Source organism: Rhineura floridana, chromosome 1 (assembly GCF_030035675.1).
Source record: "Rhineura floridana isolate rRhiFlo1 chromosome 1, rRhiFlo1.hap2, whole genome shotgun sequence".
Taxonomy (NCBI): Eukaryota; Metazoa; Chordata; class Lepidosauria; order Squamata; family Rhineuridae; genus Rhineura; species Rhineura floridana.
The window spans coordinates 242590947-242616725 of NC_084480.1; the positions used below are offsets into that span (position 1 = coordinate 242590947).

Below are 25779 nucleotides of genomic sequence, written 5' to 3' on the forward strand. Positions count from 1 at the left end.
TATATATTATTATTATATGGCTGTGCACAAACTAGCTGCCAGATCAAAGTGTTTCCATTAGCCACATCTGGAGGGGGAACAGGTTCTTCTACTGATCAGTTGCAAAATCTCTTTGAAGCTGATTTTTTTTAAAAAAAGCACTCAAGTTGCTCCCAGCAGGACTTACAGGAAAAAGGGGCAGGGTTTGACTAATGTTGCGTGCCTCCATTTTCAGAAGAGAGCCTGGAACCAGCAGAAGAGTGAATGTGTCTACCCTATGTATAAATTAAAAGACTTGCATAGGCTGCTAACATCAGAAAGCCACTTGGCTTCCTAAATTATGTCATTATAGAACCTTTAGCTTGATGCCAATAAGGTACAAGTCATGATTATTTCTAAATCAGATATATAAAATGTCTGCTACCTTTTCGATATGCATTTTTACAAGGCAATAAAGAGCATAATTTTGAACATTAAAGATAAACTGTTAATTTAAAAGTCACATGCCATATTAACTTCTTTCCAATCTCTGATGTAGGTCCATGACTTGAAGGAAAATACAACCTACCAGTTTCAAGTGGCTGCTGCTAACCTAGCTGGGCTTGGCACACCTTCTCCAGCTAGCCGATCCTTCAAATGTGAAGAATGGACCATCGCTGTTCCAGGTTAGAACTGGCAGGGGGCTTTTAGTTGGCAGGCGGATCCTTCTTCAGTGTGGCATGCCAGACCAAACTTCATTCAAGATAAGGAATGAGATGCTGACTGGAATAGCAATTTGTGTTTGCTGCAAACAGGTCACTTGCTGGAATCATTAGGGAAATGTGCTCCTGTATGTGCTAAGGATTTATTAAAAAAAAACTTATAAGTTTTGAAGTCAGCTTACATGATCCACAACATCCTCTGTCTGTACAAAGAAGATCTTTAATATGACCTTGACAACTAGATTTAGAACACAAATAGGAGTCTTCTAAATGTGCACACCCATTTTGCTTTCCAAAATTTGCCAAGCAAATTGAAGTGTGCATGCATTCAAAAAGGGAAACTTGTATTACATGGTGATGAAGCATGGACAAAGAGAGGTGAATGCCATGGTGACAGCATTTTCTTCTGCAGCATGGGCTAAGTTTAGGTCACAGTTTGGTTTAAAGTTTTTTATTTCTTTTGTGGTAGGTATGCATAATCACAGTTGTGGCCTTAATTGTGTTCTTCCATCTTTTGTTTATCTTTCAGGACCACCCCATGATTTGTCATGCAGTCAAGTTAGAAAAGATTCTTTGATTGTATTATGGAAACCTCCAGTTTACATTGGCCGAAGTCCTGTAATTGGTTTTTATGTCGACATGAAAAAAACAAATGCATCAGATGAACATTGGAGGAGTGTGAACGAGAAAGCTATTACAAACACATTCTTGAAGGTAAAGTAGTTTAGGGAACAAATCCTACTCTTGTACAATAACTGGTACTGATCACTGACTGATATGCATTTTATCTTGCTAGCACTTTTTGTGGTTTTAGATTGCTTAAGTGCTGTTCTGTCTCAAGTTACACCGGTATAAAACTACTGCAGATGCACTGGGAGGAAATCTGATTCACTACATCAGAAACAGGAGTAAAGTGTTATGCAAATAGGGTGACATGCTCAGTTGTTGCATATAGGCATATGTCTGCCGAACAAGTGTGCACTCCAACTAATGTGCATTCTGTTCAGACATGTCCTGTGAAGTATATGGCAAAAATCTTTTTTTATATCCCGCACCATATCATGTTGTTTTACCACAAATTTGTAAGTTCAATTTCTTCACTGTTAGAATATACAATTTCATAGAAATGGTCCAAGGCATAGGATTGTCTGCACTTAAGAGTCTTGATACTCTTCCAAGGACAGGCACAGTCCAACCAACACTAAGCACTTTTAAATCCCATTGGTTTCAAGCGGAAAGTGAAGCACATTGTGAAATTTCTCCCATTGGAAATAAAAGGAACTTGAGTGTTCTTAACTTTGGCTGGGTCATGCCCAATATCAAGAATGGGGAACCTGTGGCCCTCCAGAAGCTGTTGGATTAATACTCACATCATCCTAAGAATTGGCCGTGCTGGCTGGGGCTAATAGGAGCTGCTGTCCATCCAAACATCTAGAGATCCATAGGCTCCCCATCCCTACCCTGTTCGTTTTATCATTGGTAATATTGATGTTGCCATTCAAGTAAACACATATTTATGTCTGTCTTTATCATTCATAACAATTTCTGCACAGAATGAGCAGTTCCTCTAATCTAATCAATGCCCCAGGATAACAGAGGAGGAAGGGGCAAAATTTTCATAAAGACTAACAAAAATGATTGGGTGGGGGGCCTATTAAGGATGAAGCTGAGGTGGTTCAGGAATGGTTTTGTGGAAGGCATTAGTTCTGAGGATTTAGAAATGGAAGACAGACTTGCCTTAATGGTGGGGGAGGCTGTTCTAGGCACGTGTTCTAGAAGGGGGCATGGAAATGGAACCATGACAACCAAACAAATGAGGTTGGTCAGGGCCATCTCTATTGTAAGACAGGGTGAGATGGCAGATATTGGGATACTATTAAAGGGCAAGAAATAATCAGTTGTTTAGTTTATTATTATATGGGGGGACATGATGTGTATTTCTTTCTCTGGTGCCAGAATGCATTGGACATCACTGGAATTGGTAGATGAATATCTTTAAAGCAGAGAAAGCAGAAGAAGAATAACAGGAGCCCTTGTGGGGGTCAGAAACAAACGAGAAAGGGATAATTGTGGTTTTGTGCAGGAAACCCCCAAAATGAAGCAGTTGCAGCAGAGGCAAATAAGTAGAGTGGTTCTATGATCCCACTACACCAGGGCTAATATGGGTATAACATAGTCACAATCCTTTGTTCAACCATGAGCAAAATCAATGGAACTAACTACAGCAATAGAAACTGAGTACTAATCTTGCAACACCAACAGAAACTCCCATGCTCTTCCTGAAAAATCTGCTGCCGCACAACCATTACTGCATTGCTCTCTCTCGCTCTCTCTTTAGGGCAGGGATGGGGAACCTCAGGCCCAAAGCCCAAATGCAGCCTTCCAGATCTCTGTCTCACTCTCAGAACTCTCCCCAGTCAGCACACCCCTCTCTCCAGGCCATGCCCCTCACTGGCCCTGCTTCCCACCCTGAGTATTTTTGCCCGGCTGGAATGTGTCTGATATGTGTCTTGCTTACCTCAGTTGAGGATAGAGTGGGGTGGGTGACTGTGTGTAGAAATTAGCTCACCGTACAAAGGTAAATTTTAAATTTGTTGTTCTGCCCACTTTTGCCTCTCCCCCTGCCCATCACTGCCACATGGCCCCTGGAGGGTTGCCCAGAAGGTAAGACAGCTCTCAGGCTGCTTTTCATGGACTTAGGGGCAATCCTATCCTGCCCAGAAGAAATCACTTGAGGGTATAATCACTCTGGAAGAAGAGATATCTAGGGAGGGAAAAAGAAGAGAGATGCATGTTGTCAGACAATCCAGGAATAGCAGATGTGAGACAAGTCAGTGAACAGAATCCATCATGAGCTGGAGATAGTTGCAGAATGAGAAAAATATAGAATCAAAACAAGCATAGGCAATCAGCTTTCATAGTGGGAAAAGAAAGGGACAAAGATTAAAGGCTTGTGTAAAAAGCTAGCACAGTTGCTAGAAAGCACTTCCATAGCAGTTTATTACATTTGTGGTGTTGATTTTTGTACCACCATTAAATCATTTTTAATCTTTTTTAATAGTCTGGTGCACAGTCGATATGCCTGCATACAGGGACATTGGGGTTTAATTGAGACACTTGAGATGATGGAGTGGCTGGTTGTATCTCTGCTTACAACTCCTCCCTAGGACTATAGATAAAGAGGCCTCACTGGCATTCATCAGATGACTCTAGTCTGCTACTTGGTCTGTGCTGAGAACTTCACTGCTTCTAATAGGGGTATCTTGGTGGCTCATGGTTCCCTGCTCCATCTTTAGTGCTTTGCCAAGCAAATCCTGTGAAAGACAACACTGAAGTTCAGGTGGCTGAATTTGAGATGGATGCCTGCCTTTCACAATTCAGGGACATGACTAATCTGCAGACATAGTCTAATTCCCCCCCCCACATTGTTCTCCTGTAATTTTGTTTTCTCTAGATCAGTGGCCTAATAGAAGGCACCAGTTATGTGTTTCGTGTACGAGCAGCAAATAAAGCTGGAGTTGGGAAGCCTTCAGATCCCACTGACCCTGTAATAGCTGAAACCCGACCAGGTTTGTTCATGTTCCATTGGTGTTTCCCCTGAGAGGAAAACAAAAATGTCCATATGTATCACAATGATTGGAAACAGGACACACAATGGAATAAATCAGTCCGTACTATAGGGAGCTGAACCAGTGTCTTATATGAGATGACTATAACTTTATACTACCTCCTTATGTGCCTGTACCTCCTCTCATAGAAGAGAAGACAAATACAAATCTCCTGCTCGCTCACCCCCTCACATATCTGATGAAATCCACAAGTAAGAAGACATCAGAGGAGATGGTGGGGGTAAGGTGAGGGTACACCTATGTGTACTCTCCTCCTTTAGAAAGAAAAGAAACACTTGTCTTCCCACCCTGAATCTCCCCCAATGTCCTCATAAACTGAAGAACATCAAAAAAGATAAGAACATCCATTGTCAACCCTTTCCAGCTTTTAATACTGCTAGCAAGGAGAAAGTTTTATCTTTACAACCAAACCCAAGACCCATCTTCTTCAGAACCTCATATTTTGAAGTATGATCGAAGGAGTGTTTTGTGGTCTCTTTTGCACCACTTCTGGTCTTCCTGGGTTTTGTTGTTGTTGTCTTCCCTGATGGAAAGGTGAAGTCACTATGGGCAGTGTTCAGTGAAATAGTTGTGCTAGTACAATGGGATTTTCTGTCCTCTCCTCTCCCACCAACCCCCATGACATCCCCATATCTTCTCTGGTGGGTTGGGACAACCCACATGCTCTCTTGGTAGTTCCACCCTCCTCAGAATCACAGGGTATTGAAGCCCAGGAGAAGGCTTTCTCTGTGGCAGCACCTAAATTGTGGAACAACCTTCCCAGAAATGAAGATCCACCTTCTGACCTTTGAAAGTTAAGGCATTTTGTTTTGTTTTGCTGAATTTATATTGTTCTGTTCCATTTGGAAACAATTCTATGTATTTTAAATTGTAATGACTTTGTCTGTTTTTATCATTGTATTTTCTGTGGCTGTAACACACACCCAAGACCTTATGTGAAGGGCATGCACAAAACCTTATGAATTATTGTTGTTAAACAGAAAAAAATATTACTGATTATTCTCACCACCACCATTTGTCCAAATTTATATTCAGTTTATAAAATACACTTAGTCTAATGTAAGTACGCACATTCAAACTTGCAAAAGTGGTAGAGCATTACTTGAAATACTGTCCACCAGCTTGTCAACTGATAGTATGTGTTCTTTTTTGGGGGGGGGAGGACCATTATCCTTACTTATATACTATCCTTATTTTTAATTATATACTATCCCTAACAATGTTGAAATATTCCCACCTCTCTCAGGTCCTCTCGAGTCTTCTGATTTTGATTTATTTTATATTGAGGCCTAGTCAGCAACTAGATTTCTTGTAAGGCCACTTTAAGAATATAATGAGAGGTTGTACTAAATTAAGAGCGTAAGAAAAGCCCTGCTGGATCAAGCCAAAAGTTCATCCTATTCTCACAGTGGGCCTCCAGATGCGCATGGGAAGCCTGAATTCTCCTTCCTCAAGTAGCTAACTATCATGTTGCCACAGTTGCCTCTCCCATCTTTTAATACTAGCTTGACAACAGAGGCCAGAGAGTGCCTGTCAGATTTGTTGTAGTTCAAGGTCCTCTAGTTTCTGATGAATTCTCTTTATCTGATATGAGAGAAGTGGTGAATTTTCCCACTGCAAGATGAGGTCAAAAGATATTTTGTTTAAACTCAGCATCTGGACAATGTATGAGACAGATTTTTTAATTGCTATCTTTTGATCTTCTAGGAACAAAGGAAGTTGTTGCTGAAGTAGATGACAATGGAGTAATTTCATTGAACTTTGAATGTGATCAGATGACTGCAGACTCTAAATTCATCTGGTCCAAGAATTATGAACCAATTGATGATGATTCTCGGTTAGCCGTTGACACCAAAGGTGGAAAGTAAGAAAAGTTAGAAATGCAAGGACTCCCTTATATGGGATCATTTTACATGTATGTTTCTTTTCCCCAGCAAATTAAATTCTTTCAATGAAATCCCAGTCTGCCCAATCAAGAACTGTTGGTAGTACAAAATTGAATGACTCACACCCATATTGTGTCTGTATGTTTTTGACTTCATGACTAATAGTAATTTATATTGTTATGTGTACAATTTATATCTGGGCTGTAGTACAGCACAGGGGAAAGGTTATTTATTTATATCCCACCCTTCCTCCTGGCAGGAGCCCAAGACAGCATTTATAGCTATAGTTATAACTCCTCCCATCCCCCTCTGCTGCGGCCCTAATACAAATTGCCCTATCCCAATGGCTACTTTCAGGACAGGAAAATTACATGAGGAGATCCAATCACAGAGTGACCATGTAACACCTAGTTTGGCTCTTGTGTGTGTTATTTTACAGCACTTTAGATTTAACTCATGAACCAACAGTCATTTGTGTTGTAACTGCTTGAAACATTCTATCAAAATAAACTTCACTATAATGCCTGAGCTAACAGTCCGCCATGGACTTGCTTGCCAGATACTGTAATTTTGTCCTGGGAATTTCCTGATATTTGATTTGAACACATACCTGTTGCTTAAATAAAGCGGTTTTGTCTTAAAGGTCAAAAGCTATCTTTAAAGATCTTAGTGAAGAAGATTTGGGCATTTACTCCTGTGATGTAACAGACACAGATGGAGTCTCATCAAGCTATGTAATAGATGAGGAAGGTGAGCAACAAGATTATTTTGTCTACATGTCAGCCTTGTCCTTTGCCTCTTATGTCATGTGCAGACAATATATACTGCATTATAAACATATGATCATAGAAATAAAATGTGCAAATTTTCTGACATTGTTTTGCAGAAATGAAACGTCTACTTGCACTCAGCCATGAGCATAAATTTCCTGGTAAGTGGTAACAAAATTGTTAAGTGGGAAAGGGGCAGTGTGTAGCATTAATATTTTGGGTATATGTGAGAAGAGGGGTTTACAACTGCCAGCCTGCAGGATAGTCATATGAACCCTTGAGATCGAGATAGCCTGATGAGCTTCCACACATAGCAGGGGTTTTCTGTAATTGCATTGGAGCCTTGGAACACCCTTCCTCAGGATGTTTGCTTGACTCTTTCTCTCTCACTGTTTCACAATTACACAAAAATGGTTCTGTTCCACTCAAGTTTGGGAAGTCATTTTTTCTCATCCATAATATTTTATAGTATATTTTTAGATGTTTTAACTTGTATTTTATTTATGTATTTATATTTATTTATAAAAAATATTTATATACTGTTATTCATAAAACAAACAAAGTGGTTTACAGCATATACTGTATAAATACACAATAAAATCACAGAGAAATTTAAGATCATTAACTAACTATTGCAGAAAGATACCTTCTCAGTTGCCTGCATAAGCCTGTTGACATAGCAAAGTTTTCAGCAGGTGTTTAAGTCAGAATAGAAGGTGCCTGCTGAATCTCTATTGACAGAGCATTTCACAGAATTAGGCTGATGACACTAAAGGTTCGATATCTTTTTGTTGTCAAATGAGCCTCATCACCTCGGGGAATGACCAGTAATGCTCCTGCAGATGATATGAGTGATCTAGCTGGGCTAGAAGGGTTCAGGCAGTCCCTAAGGTACCCTGCATCTCAGTTGTTTAGGGCTTTGTAAATGATGTGTTTTTATAGTTTTGTTTTATATTATACAGATCCTCCGTGGCGCAGAGTGGTAAGCGGCAGTAACGCAGCCAAAGCTCTGCTCACGGCCGGAGTTCGATTCCAACGGAAGGAGGAAGTCGAATCTCCGGTAAAAGGGGTCAAGGTCCACTCAGCCTTCCATCCATCCGTGGTCGGTAAAATGAGTACCTGGCATATGCTGGGGGGTAAAGAAAGGCTGGGGAAGGAACTGGCAATCCCACCCCATATATATGGTCTGCCTAGTAAACATCGCAAGACATCATCCTAAGAGTCGGAAACGACTCACACTACAAATGCGGGGACACCTTTACCTTTTTATATTATACAGTGTTTTGAGAATTACACTGCTTTGAGAATGGTGTAAAAATCCATTAATATAAATAAATAAATAAATAAATAAGGTCCACTGGAGGGCTTCTTTTCAGGGATTACATTTCTTCATTTAGAAGTTATGCAAAGTTAATCTGAATCCATTTGTTTCTCTGTTTGTATGCATGGCATTTGAGGACTACAGTGGAGTCAGTGTGAGCTGTACTTACTGTTCATAAGAATTGGGATCGAGTTCCATAAAAGTCACCTCATTTTTATATTATTATTATTAGGATGGGGGAGTTCTCCCATACTTCTAGTCTGAAGTGGGAGAGGCTCCTGTGAAGATTTTTTCCCACAACAGGGCATGGTTTAAGTCACTCTAACCTTTTCCATCCTAGCCTTTGGGCCTTATGCTTGCAGCAGTATAGCTAGGGCTGGACCTTAAGGCAGAGGTCCAGGGCCCCACAGCAGTGGCAACAAGCTCTGTCAGCACCTGGGCCAGCATGGACATGCCAGGCTGACGCAGATCATCACAGCATCCTTTCTTTGCACTCTAAAAAGGACCATCTGTCCCTGTATAGACTTGTAAGACCACTTAGAATGATCCGGGGGGGGTTCTCATGGTACTGCATTGTACAGAGTATAGTATGGTGGTGACCTGAAAATGGGCATTTTCTGCTGTTGCCCCTACACTCTAGAATGCCATTTCACTCTACCGCATGTGAAGTAACTTCAATTATTTGCTTCAGATGTCTTGTATCTTTCTGCACAGACTTTCCCTGATCCATAAATTTGAACCTTACCATTAGAATACTTGGTATTTTTAGCACAGTTTTATTATAATGTTGTAATGTTTTTAGGTTTTGTATACTGTTTAGAAATTTAAAAAATATTAAACAGGTTGAAAATGCTTTTAAATCAAATAAATGAATAAATAACATTTCATAATCAGTGGGATAGCTGGCCAGACATAGACATGGTTACAGGTGCTCATTTTATTACTTTTAAAGTAAATTATCATTTTCTGCATCAAAATGGTGCTTATTTCTAAGTAAATATGTTTACCATCAGGACAACAGAAGCGCAACCACTATATTCCTATAGTCATGAAAATGCCACAGACTCGAACTTACAATATCTGAACAGGGTGGTTCATGACAGATGCTCTTGGAGGTCACTGATTCATAGGGTCACCATAAGTCGTAATCAACTTGAAGGCACATAACAACAACAACAAAGTGAATCTGAATGCAAAACTGCATATGCTCAGAGTCTTTCTTTTTTTAATTGGGGCTGACAAGCTGTTTTGTGCTTGTTTTGTGGGTTTTTTTGCTCTTACATACTAGGATTGATCTAGGTAGAACTCTACCATAAAAATGCCAGGGAAGGAGGGAGAAAAATGTCGATTGTGTACTGCACAATTAAAATAACTGTCTATCTCAAGGGCAACCCCTTTAAGCCTCCTAAGTCCATAGTCTAAAATCATCTAGCTGCACCATTCTTATGCTTTCTTTTTGTTCTGTTTTAGGCTAAAATATTCACGGCTAAAATTGCCACAGATCTTGACAGTATGACACAAGTAGCGCTGTACAACATTTTTCTTATTCTTTTCTTTTTACACCCACGGGCTAAACTCAAACAATAACACATGCAACATTAAACTTGTTGGAGTACAGAGGTTATATGAGGTCATAGGGTTGCCTCCTTCTATTCATCTTCAAATGTTCTAGTAACAGCTTTTTCGCAGGGGCATTTCAAAACCTGCAAAGGAAGGAGCATATGGTTTCCTACTTTTTGTCGAGGAAACTTCCTTAGTCTCTCCTTCTGGCTCATGGGCTGTACTTATGGGGATTCCAAAGCAGGCCACAAATTAAGACGCAGTTGCCTTTCTGGTCTATGTTCCAGTCGAAAAGATCACAAGGAAGGGCAAACAAAATGAAATAATGATCTGCCGGTGTCCTACTTCCCCAGTACCTTGGATGCTTTTGAAGCAGGGCTGCGGCAGATTCCCCAGCCTGTGCGGCACTGTTGCCATGGAGATATGATGCCAAGTAGAATCTAAATTTGGGGATCTTCTCTGTTTACTTGGTACTACTTTTGCACAACAAAACTCTACTTGGTTCACACTAAAAACTTGCAAGTAATATTACTTATTAGGTTTTACACTTGGTTGCACTTATGTATGCCATAATATATGTAAATATGAATTAATTAGATGTCATTGTGGGTTACAATGGATGTGTATCAGAAGGAAATTGAGTGTACCTGAAATGTTTCTGAGACTTCCTAAAAAGAAGCAAATAGATAGCGGTTGGCATTTGCCTTTGGGAATGGGTACTTATAAATAACTAGCACCTGCATACATAGATAGCATATTGATAATGACACCCAATAAATTCTTGGTGGGCCCTGAAAATTTTACCAGGGGAAAATTCTGTAGAGGAAAGTTCTGTGAAGTTCTGTTCTCAGCAACATTATCATAATGAGGATGAAGAGGGAAATAATTGCTTTTCATACAATCCTGCATGCATATAACAAACATGCATAAGGACAGGACAATAAGGGGGAGCAGGATTGTGATGGCAAGCCTTGCCCTGGTTGTGTCTGCAATATACCTGCGCACATACAAACTGTATGCATATAGGCGCATATGCATGGTTGGCACAATCTTCAATCACATGTATGAGCCTGCTGTGTACCATTTTAGTGCACATGTTCCCCTGCTGCTGATAGAATTGCACTGGCTGCCCATTAGGTACCAAGCCAAGTTGAAGGTTCTGGTTTTTGTATGCAAAGCTCTATGCAGCTTGGGACCAGGATACCTGAAAGATAATCTTACCACTTATATACCCAGTTGATCACTTCACTGTGCAGGTGAGGGCCTCCTGCAGATACCATCTTGTCAGGAGGTCTATTCCACACAATATAGGCCTGTAGTGTTGTGGCACCTACCCTTTTGAATTCCCTCCCCATAAATATTAGACAGGCACCATCTTTGTTATCTTTTTGGTGCCTACTGAATACCTTCCTCTTTCAACAAGCCTTGTAAGTAGAGACCTTATCCCAGTGTGAATATGTGTTGGAATTGCCTTTTAAGATGTTTTTAAAGATGTTTTTAAGATATTTTGTGTTAATAAGTTTTTAAGATGTTTTGCTTTAATATGTTTTAGTTTTTAAGATGTTTTAGATGTTTTTGGAAGCATCCTCCGTGACGCAGAGTGGTAAGTGGCGGTAACGCAGCCAAAGCTCTGCTCACGGCCGGAGTTCGATTCCAACAGAAGGAGGAAGTCGAATCTCCAGTAAAAGGGGTCGAGGTCCACTCAGCCTTCCATCCATCCGTGGTCGGTAAAATGAGTACCTGGCATATGCTGGGGGGTAAAGAAAGGCCACGGAAGGAACTGGCAATCACACCCCATATATACGGTCTGCCTAGTAAGTGTCGCAAGACGTCACCCTAAGAGTTGGAAACGACTCACACTATAAGTGCGGGGACACCTTTACCTTTTAGAGTGCTTTTAGTGTATCTGTTTGCCACTTCTTCTGGGAGGAAGGGCAGGATATAAATTTATAAATGAATGAATGAGTGAATGAATGAATGAATGAATGAATGTAGGCACATATTGCAGATATGCAAAAATATAAATGTATGCCAGGGCAGGGATACTTTAGCACCCACAGTCTGGGTCACAGACTTGCAGTTCTGATCATTGTAAGCATGTTAACATAAAACAAATCTTGCATGTCCAAGAAAGTGTAAATGCACACATTCTGGGTGACAGAACAAAGATTACAACAATAACAAAAAGCATGTAATTCAACAAAGAATATTTTATACATGTGAATACTCATATTCTACATGAATAACACAAGCTTTGTAACTTCTTCTTCTTCTTACTATTACTATTATTATTATTAAATAAATAAAAAAATAAATTCCCAGAAGGAGCTCAGGGCAGCAAACAAAAGACAAAATATTAAAAACATCTTAAAACATCTCAAAAACAAAACATCTTTAACATTTTTGAAAATAAAACACCTTAGGGCACAGTCCAACTTACCTTTCCGCCAGGCTGCGGGGAGTTGGATTTGTTGCGCTGTGTGTAATTTGTATGCTTAATTTAGTTCAAAGCAACACCACAGCAGCAGAGTAATAGCAGATGTTGAAATGCGAGTGTGCCAGTGTGTGTGTGCATTTACCTAAGAAAGCAGGCTTTTACCCTGCTTCAGCATCACTGAGACTTGAGACTTAGTAAAATAAGAAAAGCTACTTTATTTATAGAAATACATTGTAGATAGGAAAAGCATACCTAGTTCTAACTAACTAGCTAAGTTGGAGGCCTAACGCCCAGATGCGGGAGTTAGCCTCATGGCTTGGAGAGAGCAGAGACAAAGGAATGTCTCCTCTCTCCCGGACAGTCAAGGACAAAGGAGTGGAAAGGGCAGAAGGAGGAGGGGCAGGTAAGCTTCCTTAAAGACGTAACAGTCTAGCGACAGAAGGAAGTCCAGTCCAGCGAAAATAGGGCTGGTGGAAGCCCCAAAAATGGGGTGTGGCAGAGCAGAGCCACAGGAGGGACTTATGCAAGATCCTCCTTGCATTCTGAGCCCTCCCCTGGGTCCCAATCCACTGGAAACTCCACTGGCCAAAAGGCCAGCACAGTAAATAATTGTAATGGGTCTCTGTGGGGAGCACTTACTCCCCAGGAGTCCAATTTGTGGGAACTGGTGCTTCCTGGCTGACTTTTGTGTGTGGCTCCCAACAGAGCTGGTGTGCAGTCAGGCTGGCGGCTCCCAAGCAAGAGAAGGATCCCATGGGGCTTTCCACTAGCTTCTCCTCTGCTGGCCTCCCTTCTGCCAGCTCCCTGGCATTTGGATTGCTCTGTATAAAATACATTTTTTAAAAAACTTTTAAAACATCTTAAAAAGCAATTCCAAAATAGACACAGACTGGGATAAGGTCTCTACTTAAAAGGGATGTTGAAAGTGGAAGGACATATGAATATGTGGATTACAAACCTCCATCTTTTAGAAAGCAAGCAAGGTAAAATAAGCCAGAGATGAACAATGTAGGAAAATATAGGAAATTTATCTGCAGCTTAGTTGAAAAATTATTTTATTTATTTATTAATTAGATTTTTATACCGCCCCATAGCTGAAGCTCTCTGGGTGGTTCACAACATATAAACATCCAATACAATTAATTGTGCTTGCGAACTTACTAAAATCATCCCTTTTGAGTATCTCTTTCTTGCTGCAGTTGTCCCTCTTAAGTCTGAATTGGCAGTTGAAATTCTGGAGAAAGGTCAGGTGCGATTCTGGCTACAGGCTGAGAAATTGTCTCCTAATGCTAAAGTCAACTTTGTATTCAATGACAAGGAAATTGTTAATGGAGAGGTAAGTGAATGGTTGCTTGTGGTCTGAAAGAAACTAGCTGCTACCGTTAACATGGGCAGTATCCAGGGCAGTCATTCCATTAACGCAAAGATTTATGCTTGCACAATAAAACTTCCCCCCTCTCTGCCTCCTATGTGTATCCCATGTCCCTCGCCAAATCTGGTCCAGAGGGTTGGGGAAAACCCCAGTACAGTGGGTACAGGGGGAGGAGTGTGGGAAGTTCCATTGTGCAAGCGTAAATCCTTGTGCTAACAGAACAAGATGCTTAGCATTACATTGGATACAACACATGAAGATTTTTAAAATTAGACTTTCAAATACGCTTACATGCCAGGTTATATTATATATTTTTGTTACTGTTTTAGAAATTATTTGTTGCTTGTATTTTTCTGATTTTATTATATGGCTTTATGGTTATATTGTATGCTGCTGTAGATTCATTTAGTAAAGGAACAGAATGTAATTGTTATATTAAAAACCATAGACAAAAAATTCTCAAGCGAGCATTCAGATATCTGGAAATAGAACTGGGTGTTGGTTTTCCTGCTTTATGGAGACCTCTGCTTCCTCCCAACCCAAACACCTTTGCTCCTCTAATGACGCACATATACCTTCTAAATCAAAATGCCTCTTCTTTTTCCCCCTCCCATGTTTCAGGTAGGCTTTCCACTTAGTTTTTGCTTTCCAGTGACCCACATGTTTATCTGCTGAAATGCTTGTTATTAATAATACAATTATTGTTATATTGTTTATATGGTAAAAACTCCTCCAAGAAGGCTTTAGTGGCTTTTTGACTGAAATAAGGCCCAGCCAATCAGCTCTGAGAAAGGAAAAGTGGCCAATAGCCAATCTGTGTTGTGGAAATCTGGTTTTCGTTGACACAAATCTGGGGGTTGATCCCATGAGTTTGATTTAGGAAAGAAGGTTATATATTTCCCAAAATGCAGTAGTAAACTCACTGTTTAACATTATGCAAATCTGTTATGTATCTAAGATTGTGGATTTGTTTCTAAGAAGTTGTCATATCATTGGGGGGCTTTGAAAATATTACCTTTTGGGAGCTGGGGAAATGGTTTTTCTGCTCATTTTATTTTTGTTCTTGAAGAAATACAAGATGAAAGTTGACCACAATTCTGGTATGATTGAAATGTTTATGGACAGACTTCAAGATGTGGATGAAGGTACTTACACCTTCCAACTTCAGGATGGAAAAGCAACCAACCAATCCAGTCTTGTTCTTATTGGTGATGGTAAGATCTTCTAAAATGCTTTTTTTACAATTAGGGAATGTAGTTTAATATTGAATTCTTGAATATTCATGTTCTTTCTTCAAAAACTAGATTTGTACGTTAATCCTAGGGTCATGATGTGCAAACATCATTTAATGTTTTAATTGTACCTGGAAAGTATTATGAGTTAGAAGGTGAATTATTAATCTGCAGACACAATAATTAAGATGGATTGTGTGCTAAATGTAAATGTACTGCCTTCAAGTCGATTCCGACTTATGGCGACCCTATGAATAGGGTTTTCATGAGGCTGAGAGGCAGTGACTGGCCCAAGGTCACCCAGTGAGCTTCATGGCTATGTGGGGATTCAAACCGTGGTCTCCCAGGTCGTAGTCTAACACCTTAACCACTACTCCACACTGGATTGTGTACTACATACCTTGTTGCAGATCATGTGTTGCAGGAGTAGCCTTTGAATAGAAAGCCCTACCTAAAACAGTGTTCTAGGTTAGGATCCAAAGAAATACATAGCTAGTTCTTCACATCCAGTGAAACTTCTATTTTTGAATAGCAACCATCCAACGTGTACAGCAAACTGTGTTGAAACATTGGGGAGTTTCCAAAGCATGCTCTTATCACTAGTCAGTGACTACATGCAGTAAATTTATATTTACTGTTGCAAGTAATTATTTAAGCTTATACTAAAAAGCGATCATCAGACAGAATCAAAATACACACCCCTGTAAATGATTATTTACATTTATCACCATTTAACAAGTATTTTGAGAGCCAGTGTGGTGTAGTGGTTAGAATGTTGGACTACAACCTAGGAGACCAGGGTTCAAATCCTCACACAGCCATGAAGCTCACTAGGTGTCCTTGGGCCAGTCACTGCCTCTCAGCCTCCGAGGAAGGCAATGGTAAAACACCTCTGAATACTGCTTACCATGAAAACCCTATTCATAGGGTCGCCATAAGTTGAAATTGATTTGAAGGCAGTCCACTCACCTCAAATGTTTATTGTGGCATAACAGTTTTGGTCATGATAATGATAATGTGTTTAAGTGAAAGACCTATAAGAATGCTTGTGGCTCAGAAGATATGTGTTCCAAATGTCAAAATTTAATAATGGTGAGGACAATGCAGTTCAGCTGTGATAACAACAATGTGAAATTGGTTAGTTTGACATTTATTGTATTATTATTATTCAACAGATGTAAAACCAGCCTTTTTTTGGCTAATTTGAAACAAATTCCTACTCCCACCAACAAGCTGTGGCTCAAGTCATGGTTTTAAAAGATATTTCACATCACAATGTACATTCAATTGAATTTAACTGTGTTCCTTGCAGTTCATGATTCAGCAATTGATACGTGTGTGGCAGCCTGCTTGAGTGTGCAGATCTTCTTGGTTGTATTAGGGTTTCCATTTCACTTTCTACAAATGTAATAGTCTTTGAAAGATATTTACATTTTAATATATATATATTTAAAAATCTCTAGTGTTCCAGAAACTACAAAAACAAGCAGAATTCCAGAGGCAAGAATGGTTCCGGATACAAGGTAATGCATAGCATCATACAAAGAGGAAAAAAAAAATCAGCTGATTTAATTCAGTTGTGAATGTCTAAAATTGAATGAGAAAGTCAAGCTGAGTCAAAAATTCTTAGGAGACATTTTTCTGTGAGAATTTCTCATATTTTTCTTTTTCCCATCCCCTAGATTCTGAGAGCCATCCCTTTGAATGGCTAAAAGCCATCCACCTGAACTCTGTTTGCAGGTGATTTGTATTCAAACCACTTGCAAACTGACTTCAATGTGGATGGCTCTCAGCACTCATCAGCTGGCCAGTGCTGAGAGCCATTCCTTCTGGAAGCTGATTGGCGATGACAGCTGGACTTCAAAGGTGCTTAGCAAGCCATTTTTAGGTTGTCATCTGATGCCATAATGATATCAGGTGATAAATGACACCCATCTGTCAAAGTTGGCCTGGAGGGGTGTGGGAGAAGGAAGGATCCGGTTGACAAGCTGGATCTAGTTCCCCATCCAAGTGGCAGAAAAATTTCATTTTCTCTGAACATTCTTTACCGTTTTTTGATAGCAACTGACATTTTCCCCTTACAAAGCTAGGTTCAGGAAGTTGTGGAGCATGCAAGATGGAAGTCAGACTATGAACACAGTTGCTGCTGCTGCCATAGAAGCAGCAGTAAATAAAATATTTGGAAAGAAGCATCTATGCATTTGCCACAGCTAATGGTGACCCCCCCCATTCCTGTTGTTTTGTAAATTTGTATATTTGTTAAGCAGAGAATAACAGCGGTCTGAAATGCATGTGTGCCAGTGTGTGCGTTTACCTAAGAAAGCAGGCTTTTACCCTGCATTGAGATCACTGAAAGCTACTTTATTTATTGAAATACGTAGTAGATAGAAAGGCATACCTAGTTCTAACTAAGTAAGTTGGAGGCGCAACACTCAGGTTTGGGAGTTGCCCTCATGGCTGAGGAGAGAGAGCAGAGACAAAGGTGTCTCCTCTCTCTCGGACAGTGGAGAAGAGAAGACCGGAAAGGGCGGAAGGAGGAGGGGCAGATAAGCTTCCTTAAGACATATCAGTCTAACAGTGGAAGTCAGTCAGGGCATCACAGGTAAAGGTAATCAAGCCTATCCATCTGGAGGACTCTAACTTTATCTCCCTTCTGGAACATAAACAAAAGAACAAAACAGGAGTTGCTCTTCCTCCACTTCTAACAATTCCCAAGAAACTGTTGGAATATTTTTCCTTCCCCTGGAGAACTCCATAAAATGGTCTCCACAGTGTCTCTGTCTGCACAACAAATAGGGTGAAAAATTCCAAGAAGCTATTTATTTATAAATTTATATCCTGCCATTCATCCCAAAGAGAGCCCTTTGTGCTCAGCTCTTGCATCACAACATCAAAAAACAACAGGAACAAATATTGAGAAAATAAAAATATAGAGAGCTGATATCTTAGTATGAAAAAGTAATTTGATTTTGTCTGTGTCATAATTTCTGAGGAGATTTATTTTACAAATAATTTCAAACAGGTCCACATTTTATTGAGAATCTGGGATGGGAAGTTACCTCTGAATGCAATGTGTTACTGAAATGCAAGGTAAGAAACGGCTGCATTTTGGATATTGTGTGACAGTAGAAGGAAAAGTCACCCGTACAAGAACTGTTAGTGGTCAGCTGCCTCTCATGTGCATTAACAGAGTCAAACATCCTAATCACATAACCCAAGGTTACAATCAAAGTTTCAGTATGTTTTTAAAGATGTGTTGTTTTAATATGTTTTAAAATCTTTTGTTTTTAGAGTGCTTTTAGTATTTTGTTTGCCACCCTGGCTTCCTTCAGGGAGGAAGGGTTAATTAAGAAGAAGAATCTTCATACATATTGCTCTGTGCTTTGAAATAATTTTGCATTCCTTCAAAGTGATAAGAGAGTAAGGAGGGAAAATACTCTCAAAAGGATGAGTAACACTTTAGTTCAGTTTCATAGCATCGTTACAGCCTATTATGAAATGAACTGGTGATTTTTCCCTTTACGAAAAATGAGTAATCTTGTATCTGGCATTGCTCAGAAATGCTAAGAAACCAAAAATCAGTGCAGTTTTGAAAGGTTCAGTCCGCCATCTTCAAAATGGCATCCAATTTCTATTCACCCATAGATGAAAACCTGCTCCTTAATCTTAGAACCATCCTACAAAATTTGGTTATGGTATCTTAAGAGGTCTCCAGATTCATAGCAAACAAACAAACAACCTCTCCCTTCCAAATTTACAGTAGATATAGGATGCTTGGCCTCAAGAAGAAAATCCATGAATATAATGAATGAATGGGATTCTCTCAATCCCGCCAACTAAAACAGCTAGGTTGGCGGGGACAAGAGAGAGGGCATTTTCAGTGGCGGCCCCCACTCTCTGGAACTCCCTCCCGTATGACCTTCAACATGCCCCTTCCCTGAATGTATTCCGCCAAGCTTTGAAGACCTGGCTCTTCAGACAGGCCTTTGGGACTTACGGGGAGGGTTAAATTTTTACGACCAATAGCCTACTACTCTGTACTGGAACTGTTTTATTGTTTTATTGTTATATTGTATTTTATGATGTATTTTATTATGATGTAATGTATTGTTGTTAAATTGTACGTCGCCTAGAGTGGCCATTGGCCAGATAGGCGACCCACAAATTAAATTATTATTATTATTATTATTATGGGCTGAACAATCTTTCTCTGCTTTATGCATGGTTTATTTAGACTTTACTACCCAGAGCAGGCCATTTGACAAATGTTGATATCTATATTGGCTATAATATAGCTATAAGAAAGAAATTAATTTATCATACTTTTGTTTCCTTTTAGGTAGCCAATATTAAGAAAGAAACACACATTATTTGGTACAAAGATGAAAGACAGATAATGGTTGATGAAAAACATGACTTTAAAGATGGTGTATGTACTCTGCTGATAACAGAGGTGAGTGATCCCTTCTCCCTTAATGCTGCAGGTTCAGATGTAGCAGATTTCTTAAACGAACAATGATTCCAGAGAGGAAAAGGTGTTGCTAGTATTTGATTTTATTTTGTTCACAGTTTTCTAAGAAAGATGCTGGTATATATGAAGTAATATTGAAAGATGACCGAGGAAAGGACAAGAGTGTATTGAAGCTTGTGGAAGCAGGTGAGAATGCCACGTTGAATTGCATACAGCCCACCACTGTGTCTGTTTACTTGGAAACAAGCTCCTCTGAATACAATCTGGCTTATTTCCAAGTAAATGTGTGTAGGACTGTGACCTTAATTTCATAACAAATCAACAGTAACACAGTTTAATTTATTTATTTTTCTAGAAGAGTTTTCTGATTACTTATCACCACTGCAAATGGTAATAGTCATTCATTATTTTAACGTTGTTGCTAAGTGGACTGTGCTTCCGTGGAAGGAAAGGTGGTATAAAACCAAACTAAAATGATAAGAATGTTTAATGTTCATTATGTGGACTCAGAAATCCAGGGTTCCTGCAACACTTTCTGTTAGATTTTTTTAAACCAATCATTTAGTTTCTCCAGCACTTTTCTAAATGCAGTTCACAATATGAAGTTTTGCAAACTTCAGAGAAACTAGGGGTACCCTAAGCTATTTTAGTACTTTCAAAGCCTACCACATTCAATCCAAGAGATAGATCCTAGGAGCCCTGGTGATGCCAGAGGATGCTCAGCTGAGGATGCTCAGCAGGTCCATAGCTCAGTGGTAGGGTATCTGTCTTGCTGCCTTGCATGCAGAAGGTCCCAGGTTCAATCACTGGTGTTTCCAGGAAGGGCTGGGAAAGACTTCTGTCTGAAATCCTGGACAGCCACTGCCAGTCAGAGTAGACAACCCTGAGATAGATGGATCAGTGGTCTCAGTATAAGACAGCTTCCTATGTTCCTATTTACATCTCAGATTGCAAGATACTAATGACAACATTGGCACACTCGGCAATATTGCTGGGGATCTTGGAGCACTGTTTTAAGATTGCTTTCTCCATCCACCATTAGTGCCTTCCTAAACAGAGAGGTGTGTGGAGGAGGCCTTCAGGGACGTTACAGCTGTGTCCCACTCCAAGGATGATAGCTTTTCTGCTATCATGGAGAACGATGGTCTCAGGGAAGGAGAGCATCCAGCTGAGGAAGAGGGAAACAATCCCTTAGAAGGGACCCATTCCTTGGGGGATGAGCAGCTATCCTCTCGTGCCGAGGATATATCTCCAGGGGGTGGAGGGATCCTTGTAGTGGGTGATTCGATCATTAGGAACATAGACAGTGGGGTGTATGATGGGCGTGCAGACCGCAAGGTGTTTTGCCTGCCTGGTGCGAAGGTTGCGGATATCGCCCATCGTTTAGATAGTTTGGTAGACAGTGCTGGGGAGGAGTCAGTGGTCGTGGTGCACGTTGGCACCAACGATATGGGGAAATGCAGCCGTGAGGTCCTGGAAGCAAAATTTAGGTTGCTAGGTAAGATGCTGAAAGCCAGGACCTCCAAGGTGGCTTTCTCTGAAATGCTACCGGTTCCACACACAGGACCAGCCAGACAGGCCCAGCTCTGCAGTCTCAATGCGTGGATGAGACGATGGTGTCGGGTGGAAGGGTTTGGATTTGTTAGGCACTGGGGAACATTTTGGGACAAGCCAGGCCTGTACAAAAGGGACAGGCTCCACTTGAACCAGAATGGAACCAGACTGCTGGCACTTAAAATTAAAAAGGTGGCAGAGCAGCTTTTAAACTGACTGAGGGGGAAAACCCAATAGGAGCTGAGGAAGGTCCGGTTCAGAATAAACCTCCCCCCTGGGATAAAGACCAAAGAGATGATGAAATTTTAAAAGGGGTAGGCCTAGAAGTAGGCATTGTGAGAGCAGGGGCACAGGATATAAATTCAGAAGAGCAAAATTACCACAGGCCAAACCACAAGTGCCAAAGACACTTGAAGAGAGACACTGCTTACAAGTCCCTGTACGCTAATGCTAGGAGCCTCCGAACCAAGATGGGAGAACTGGAGTGCTTGGTCTTAGAGAAGAGCATTGATATAGTGAGCATAACGGAGACCTGGTGGAATGGAGAAAACCAGCGGGATACGGTTATCCCTGGATATAAACTATATCGGAAGGACAGGGAAGGACGTATTGGTGGCGGAGTCGCTCTAAACATGAAAGAAGGCATTGAATCCAGGAAGCTCAAAACCCCAAAAGAGGCGGACTCCTCCACAGAATCGTTGTGGGTGGTGATACCATGCCCCAGGAGGGATTTAATACTGGGAACGATCTATCATCCCCCTGATCAAAATTCTCAGGGAGACCTTGAAATGAGATATGAAATTGAGGAAGCATCCAAGCTAGGAAATGTGGTAGTAATAGGTGACTTCAACTACCCAGACATAGACTGGCCGCATATGTGTTCCACTCATGACAAAGAAGCAACATTTCTAGATATTCTAAATGACTATTGCCTAGACCAGTTGGTCATGGAACCGACCAGAGGGACGGCAACCCTGGACTTAATCCTCAGTGGGGACCGGGACCTGGGGCAAGATGTAAGTGTTGTTGAACTGATTGGGAGCAGTGACCATAGTGCTATTAAATTAAACATACATGTAAATGGCCAATTGCCAAGACAATCCAACACGGTCACATTTGACTTCAAAAGAGGAAACTTCACAAAAATGAGGGGATTGGTGAAAAGAAAGCTGAAAAACAAAGTCCAGAGGGTCACATCACTCGAAAATGCTTGGAAGTTGTTTAAAAACACTATATTAGAAGCTCAACTGGAGTGCATACCGCAGATCAGAAAAGGTACCGCCAGGGCCAAGAAGATGCCAGCATGGTTAATGAGCAAAGTCAAAGAAGCTCTTAGAGGCAAAAAGTCTTCCTTCAGAAAATGGAAGTCTTGTCCGAATGAAGAAAATAAAAAAGAACACAAACTCTGGGAAAAGAAATGCAAGAAGACAATAAGGGATGCTAAAAAAGAATTTGAGGAGCACATTGCTAAGAACATAAAAACCAACAACAAAAAATTCTATAAATACATTCAAAGCAGGAGATCATCTAGGGAGGCGATTGGACCCTTGGATGCTAAGGGAGTCAAAGGTGTACTAAAGAATGATAAGGAGATTGCAGAGAAGCTAAATGAATTCTTTGCATCTGTCTTCACAGTGGAAGATATAGGGCAGATCCCTGAACCTGAACTAATATTTGCAGGAAGGGATTCTGAGGAACTGAGACAAATAGTGGTAACGAGAGAGGAAGTTCTAGGCTTAATGGAAAATATAAAAACTGACAAATCACCAGACCCGGATGTCATCCACCCGAGAGTTCTCAAAGAACTGAAATGTGAAATTGCTGATCTGCTAACTAAAATATGTAACTTGTCCCTCGGGTCCTCCTCCATGCCTGAGGACTGGAAAGTGGCAAATGTAACACCAATCTTCAAAAAGGGATCCAGAGGGGATCCCGGAAATTACAGGCCAGTTAGCTTAACTCCTGTCCCTGGAAAACTGGTAGAAAGTATGATTAAAGCTAGATTAACTAAGCACATAGAAGAACAAGCTTTGCTGAAGCAGAGCCAGCATGGCTTCTGCAAGGGAAAGTCCTGTCTCAGTAACCTATTAGAATTCTTTGAGAGTGTCTACAAGCATATAGATAGAGGTGATCCAGTGGACATAGTGTACTTAGACTTTCAAAAAGCGTTTGACAAGGTACCTCACCAAAGACTTCTGAGGAAGCTTAGCAGTCATGGAATAAGAGGAGAGGTCCTCTTGTGGATAAGGAATTGGTTAAGAAGCAGAGAATAGGAATAAACAGACAGTTCTCCCAATGGAGGGCTGTAGAAAGTGGAGTCCCTCAGGGATCGGTATTGGGACCTGTACTTTTCAACTTGTTCATTAATGACCTAGAATTAGGAGTGAGCAGTGAAGTGGCCAAGTTTGCTGATGACACTAAATTGTTCAGGGTTGTTAAAACAAAAAGGGATTGCGAAGAGCTCCAAAAAGACCTCTCCAAACTGAGTGACTGGGTGGAAAAATGGCAAATGCAATTCAATATAAACAAGTGTAAAATTATGCATATTGGAGCAAAAACTCTTAATTTCACATATACGCTCATGGGGTCTGAACTGGCGGTGACCGACCAGGAGAGAGACCTCGGGGTTGTAGTGGACAGCACAATGAAAATGTCGACCCAGTGTGCGGCAGCTGTGAAAAAGGCAAATTCCATGCTAGGGATAATTAGGAAAAGTATTAAAAATAAAACAGCCGATATCATAATGCCATTGTATAAATCTATGGTGCGGCCGCATTTGGAATACTGTGTACAGTTCTGGTCGCCTCATCTCAAAAAGGATATTATAGAGTTGGAAAAGGTTCAGAAGAGGGCAACCAGAATGATCAAGGGGATGGAGCGACTCCCTTACGAGGAAAGGTTGCAGCATTTGGGGCTTTTTAGTTTAGAGAAAAGACGGGTCAGAGGAGACATGATAGAAGTGTATAAAATTATGCATGGCACTGAGAAACTGGATAGAGAAAAGTTCTTCTCCCTCTCTCATAATACTAAAACTCGTGGACATTCAAAGAAGCTGAATGTTGGAAGATTCAGGACAGACAAAAGGAAGTACTTCTTTACTCAGCGCATAGTTAAACTATGGAATTTGCTCCCACAAGATGCAGTAATGGCCACCAGCTTGGATGGCTTTAAAAGAAGATTAGACAAATTCAGCGTGATGGCTGTGCTGTGCCACCCTAGTCAGAGGCAGCATGCTTCTGAAAACCAGTTGCCGGAAGCCTCAGGAGGGGAGAGTGTTCTTGCACTCGGGTCCTGCTTGCGGGCTTCCCCCAGGCACCTGGTTGGCCACTGTGAGCACAGGATGCTGGACTAGATGGGCCACTGGCCTGATCCAGCAGGCTCTTCTTATGTTCTTATGTTCTTATGTTCACTTGGGTTACTTTCCAGTTAGGCTAATCCTAAATATAACAACATCAACAACAACAACTTCAGTTTTTATAGCATGAGATTCTGCATACACTGTATTAATAGTATTTATTAGACACAGAATGCACCGATTTTGAAATCTGTCTCGCCTGCAAAGGGATATTCTCTTGATGGGCAACAAAACCAAACAGAAGCAATTAACATGGCATTAAAGCCAGGGAGAAAACATGCAAACTCCTTAAGAATCTTTGTAATACATTTTAAAACTCAACTCATTTCCTACAAGAATCTACTTGCAGGAATGCTCCAGATTAGACAGAGAACTTCAGGGCAGCATTCAGTCATTACCAGGCACATCTGATCTGGGAACACTGAGTCTCAGTTTCTGGATTTGTTTCCACAGCTTTTGCAGATTTGATGACAGAAGTATGCAAAATGATTGGTGAGTATCTATTTCCCCCTCGTCATGGATGACTCATTTATACAACTCCATGAAAGACTGTAAGACTACAAAAAAGTGTTGTATTTTCAGCTTTATCTGCAACAGAACTGAAAATCCAGAGCACAGAAGAGGGTATCCGATTACATTCATTTGTTAACTACTACTTGGAAGATCTGAGAGTGAGCTGGTCACACAAGTAAGTGAATGAGCTCTTGCCAGTGATTAACACCACATTCACCAAGAGCATTTACAAGTGTAAATTTAGGGCGTATCCACATTGATGCATAACCTGAGGCTGGTTTTGGACCTACTTATTTGACATACACACGGCCCACTGTGCACTGTGGCTCAGATATGCAGATGTGAATTCCTAAACCACAAACAACCCCAATGATTCAAAGGACAAGCAAGTGATCTGTAGCACGATCACAAATTGCATGACCGGATTGTTTTCGGGGGGGGGGGGGGGATTGCACTGAAGTCAGTAGGATTTACTATCAACTAAATATGCTTAAGATTGCTGCCTCAGACAGCTTAACAGATAGTTTATCTGTTTATATTTATTTATTTGTTTGACTTCTAAATAGCCCTTCATCAAAAATTTTTACAAACACTTATGTAGATTAAACACATTATCACAAGAAAAAAACATTATTAAAATTATAAAATCAATAACAGCAAAAAGAAGAATTTTAAACAAAAATTAGAATTGAGGGAGGCAATGTTAGTGCTGGATGGTCTTCAACTATACCAACATTCCTGTTTAGAGAGGTACACAAATTATGTCATGGTTGCTTGTTCTGCCTCTTACTGTATTGATGATTTGGGAAAGTACATATGTGATTTTGTACTGTAGATCTAGGCTCAATGCCCTTACTGGTTAGCATGAGTTTACATATTATGGGATAACTATAGACATCACTTGATAACTTGAATGTGATTATTACATGATCATAGTCACTGATAAGTTCAATACATTATCAACAGTGAAAGCCATCTCATTTATATGTGAGGTAGTTG

The 25779-nt window shown here is 40.5% G+C and overlaps 1 protein-coding gene across 2 annotated transcripts in view; it reads left to right on the forward strand.

The window, feature by feature from the left end:
• Window positions 1–25779, forward strand: part of MYOM1 (myomesin 1) — a 120000-nt gene that overhangs the window by 74801 nt on the left and 19420 nt on the right. For both annotated transcript variants that reach the window (XM_061596157.1, XM_061596149.1), the window contains 14 exons: window positions 518–644; window positions 1210–1394; window positions 4135–4249; window positions 6017–6173; window positions 6839–6945; window positions 7082–7126; window positions 13483–13619; window positions 14725–14869; window positions 16351–16410; window positions 17910–17977; window positions 19227–19340; window positions 19457–19544; window positions 24721–24759; window positions 24850–24955. In XM_061596157.1, the coding sequence (XP_061452141.1) occupies window positions 518–644; window positions 1210–1394; window positions 4135–4249; window positions 6017–6173; window positions 6839–6945; window positions 7082–7126; window positions 13483–13619; window positions 14725–14869; window positions 16351–16410; window positions 17910–17977; window positions 19227–19340; window positions 19457–19544; window positions 24721–24759; window positions 24850–24955 (1493 nt within the window). The remainder of the gene's footprint in view (window positions 1–517; window positions 645–1209; window positions 1395–4134; window positions 4250–6016; window positions 6174–6838; window positions 6946–7081; window positions 7127–13482; window positions 13620–14724; window positions 14870–16350; window positions 16411–17909; window positions 17978–19226; window positions 19341–19456; window positions 19545–24720; window positions 24760–24849; window positions 24956–25779) is intronic.